The sequence below is a fragment of the Topomyia yanbarensis genome, unplaced genomic scaffold (assembly GCF_030247195.1).
Source record: "Topomyia yanbarensis strain Yona2022 unplaced genomic scaffold, ASM3024719v1 HiC_scaffold_255, whole genome shotgun sequence".
In the NCBI taxonomy this organism is placed as follows: domain Eukaryota; kingdom Metazoa; phylum Arthropoda; class Insecta; order Diptera; family Culicidae; genus Topomyia; species Topomyia yanbarensis.
The window spans coordinates 5,339-8,525 of record NW_026683443.1 but is presented as its reverse complement, the minus strand read 5'-3'; the positions used below and the strand labels follow the sequence as shown (position 1 = coordinate 8,525).

At 46.8% G+C, this 3,187-nt stretch overlaps 1 protein-coding gene across 1 annotated transcript; it reads left to right on the top strand.

Moving 5' to 3' along the window:
* Positions 1 to 216: 216 nt before the first annotated feature.
* Positions 217 to 2,797, top strand: LOC131695049 (cleavage and polyadenylation specificity factor 73). The gene is made up of 4 exons (XM_058983576.1): positions 217 to 552; positions 617 to 2,070; positions 2,130 to 2,578; positions 2,640 to 2,797. The coding sequence occupies exons 1-4, from the start codon at positions 482 to 484 to the stop codon at positions 2,727 to 2,729; spliced, it is 2,064 nt and encodes a 687-aa protein (XP_058839559.1). The 5' UTR covers positions 217 to 481; the 3' UTR covers positions 2,730 to 2,797.
* Positions 2,798 to 3,187: the final 390 nt, after the last annotated feature.

Genomic DNA, 3,187 nt, shown 5'->3' with positions numbered 1-3,187 from the left:
CTCTAAGAACGGTTGGTTTCAAAATCGTCCAATGAAGGACGTTCGTTGGACCAATTTGGACAACGTCCAAATAACCGTTCAACGAACGTCCATCGTTGGACCCGTGTTGAACGATTTTGAAACAATTTTTTGGACGTCTCAGTGGGCCCTTTGCTCAATTTACCTTCAACGATTAGCGGTCGAACGTCACCGCTTGTCAAAATGTGTGTCGGTCGCGTGTGACGTTCGTCTCCATCGCCGCCGCTGGTTGTTGTTGATGAAGTTTATTGTTTTTGCACTGCCGATCTCGAGTTTGCATCCATTTTCTACTTTTTCCGTCGCGAGTTTTTTTAATTAAAAAAAACCGCTTGTACTTGATAAAAACCTAACTGTTAACTAGATTACTAGTGTCCGGTGAAGTAAAAACTTACAATAGTTTATGAATAGAAGAAAACATCGATTGATCCGTTCAATCTGAAAAAAAGCCGGCTAGTGGATCAAAATGGCTCAAAAACGAAAAGCGGACGGTCAGGTACCGGCCGAAGAGAATGACCTACTTCTGATACGACCGCTGTAAGTTTCTTTAAATATAAAATGACGTGTTTCATCTATTGATTACATTTTTTTTTCTCGTCAGTGGCGCCGGTCAGGAGGTGGGCCGCTCCTGCATCATGCTCGAGTTCAAGGGTAAAAAGATCATGCTGGATTGCGGCATTCATCCTGGATTGTCCGGGATGGATGCCCTCCCGTTTGTGGATCTGATCGAAGCTGACGAGGTGGACCTGCTTTTCATTTCACACTTTCATCTGGATCATTGTGGAGCCCTGCCTTGGTTCCTGCAGAAGACGAGCTTCAAGGGCCGTTGCTTCATGACGCATGCAACGAAGGCGATCTATCGATGGATGTTGTCCGATTACATCAAGGTCAGCAACATTAGCACGGAGCAGATGTTGTACACGGAAGCGGATCTGGAAGCGAGCATGGAAAAAATCGAAACGATAAATTTTCACGAGGAACGAGACGTGATGGGAGTTCGGTTTTGGGCGTACAATGCCGGTCACGTCTTGGGAGCGGCCATGTTTATGATTGAAATAGCTGGCGTGAAAATATTGTACACGGGAGATTTCTCCCGACAGGAAGATCGTCACTTGATGGCGGCGGAGATCCCGGCAATGAAACCGGACGTTTTGATCACCGAATCTACCTACGGAACTCACATTCACGAAAAGCGAGAAGATCGGGAGAGTCGTTTCACCACCCTGGTGCAGAAGATTGTCCAGCAGGGCGGCCGATGTCTGATTCCGGTTTTTGCCCTTGGCAGGGCCCAAGAATTGTTACTCATTTTGGACGAGTACTGGAGCCAAAACCCGGAACTGCAGGAAATTCCAATCTACTACGCTTCGTCGCTGGCGAAGAAGTGCATGGCCGTGTACCAGACGTACATCAACGCCATGAACGATAAAATCCGTCGACAGATCGCCGTCAATAATCCGTTCGTGTTTCGGCACATCTCGAATCTTAAGGGGATCGATCATTTTGAAGATATCGGACCCTGCGTGGTGATGGCTTCGCCGGGTATGATGCAAAGTGGACTCTCGCGGGAGCTGTTTGAAACCTGGTGCACGGATCCGAAAAATGGTGTCATCATTGCCGGGTACTGCGTGGAAGGTACACTCGCGAAAACGATCCTCTCGGAGCCGGAGGAAATTACGAGCATGTCAGGTCAGAAGCTACCACTGAATATGTCCGTCGATTACATTTCCTTTTCGGCTCACACCGATTACCAGCAGACGAGTGAGTTCATTCGGTTGCTGAAACCGACGCACGTAATTTTGGTTCACGGTGAGCAGAACGAGATGGGCCGACTGAAGTCGGCTTTGCAGCGGGAATACGAAAACGATTCTAATGCGAATATCACGCTGTACAATCCGAAGAATACGCATGCCGTCGAGCTGTACTTTAGGGGCGAGAAGACGGCCAAGGTTATGGGAACGCTTGCCATCAAGGCGCCCGAGGAGGGTCAGAAACTGTCCGGAGTTCTGGTCAAGAGGGATTTCAAATATCACCTACTGGCGGCGTCCGATCTGTCCAGTGAGTATCGATTCCGAGAGTGTTATTTGATTTGAAAATAACTTCTTAAATCCTTTCAGAATACACCGACATGAGCATGTCGGTGGTCACCCAGCGTCAGAGCATTCACTGGCAGGGTTCGATCGCCAGCTTGAAGTTGCTGTTGGAGCGAATCGGTGGTCCCGGGACAGTGTCCGCCGATGCACCGGAAAACGACAAAAAGTTCAAAGTATTTGATTGCATCGAGTTGTCCTTCGACGGAAAAATCGTCATCATGGAATGGCAGGCGACGCCGGTTAACGATATGTACGCGGATACGGTTCTGGCCAGCATGCTGCAGGCCGAACTGTGCGGAAGCATGGTGAAAGGGTCCACCGCAAGCAAACCGGACAAGATGCATTTCAAAGAATGTTTGATTGAGACGCTGCAGGACATGTTCGGCGAGAGTTCGGTGCCGAAGCTGTTCAAGGGGGATAATTTGAGTGTGACCGTTCACGGGAAGCAGGTGGATATCAATTTGAGCACTTTGGTATGGTTTGAGCATTAATCTAAAGGGTATTGTTAAATTAATTTAAAATTTTATTTAATAGGAAGTAACCTGCGAACAAGATGAAATCCTGTACCAGACGGTGAAAACGACGGTCACCAAACTGCACCAGAATTTAGTACAAGTATCTTAAGGATGCTCGATTAACCATTGAATTGTACCATCATTTCAATTCCAGTTTATAATACATACTCTTAAAGAGAGGCTTTTCTCATTTCGGACGGACACCCCTTCCTAACAAACACCCAAAACTACGACGCATTTTTTAGACTTATCTCGCTTAGAAAGTAATCAACGATGACGGGAAACATTCATTCGGAAAATTTGGTGACAGCCAAATTCAAAAACATCCCGTTTTTGTATGATGTTATCTCCTGTGCAATATTCGTCAGCAGTTGCGTTAGAACCCTCAATCACGCTTTAGTTTGCTGATTAGAGCTGTTGTTTAACGGAAAAAGCACGTGTTCTTTTCGATGACGGAGCTGATTGTCTAATCTAAATTTCAAGGTCTCGACCTGTCTCGTCTAGAAAATGGAACGAAAATGGGGGTTATTTTTCGAAACGCACATCAACCTCAGCTCAAGCCGCGAA

Excerpts from the sequence above, each read along its gene's own strand:
- LOC131695049 (XM_058983576.1), top strand. The coding sequence starts at position 482 with ATGGCTCAAAAACGAAAAGCGGACGGTCAGGTACCGGCCGAAGAGAAT. Across the intron at positions 553-616 it reads CTACTTCTGATACGACCGCT|TGGCGCCGGTCAGGAGGTGG; the intron begins GTAAGTTTCTTT and ends TTTTCTCGTCAG. Across the intron at positions 2,071-2,129 it reads GGCGGCGTCCGATCTGTCCA|AATACACCGACATGAGCATG; the intron begins GTGAGTATCGAT and ends AAATCCTTTCAG.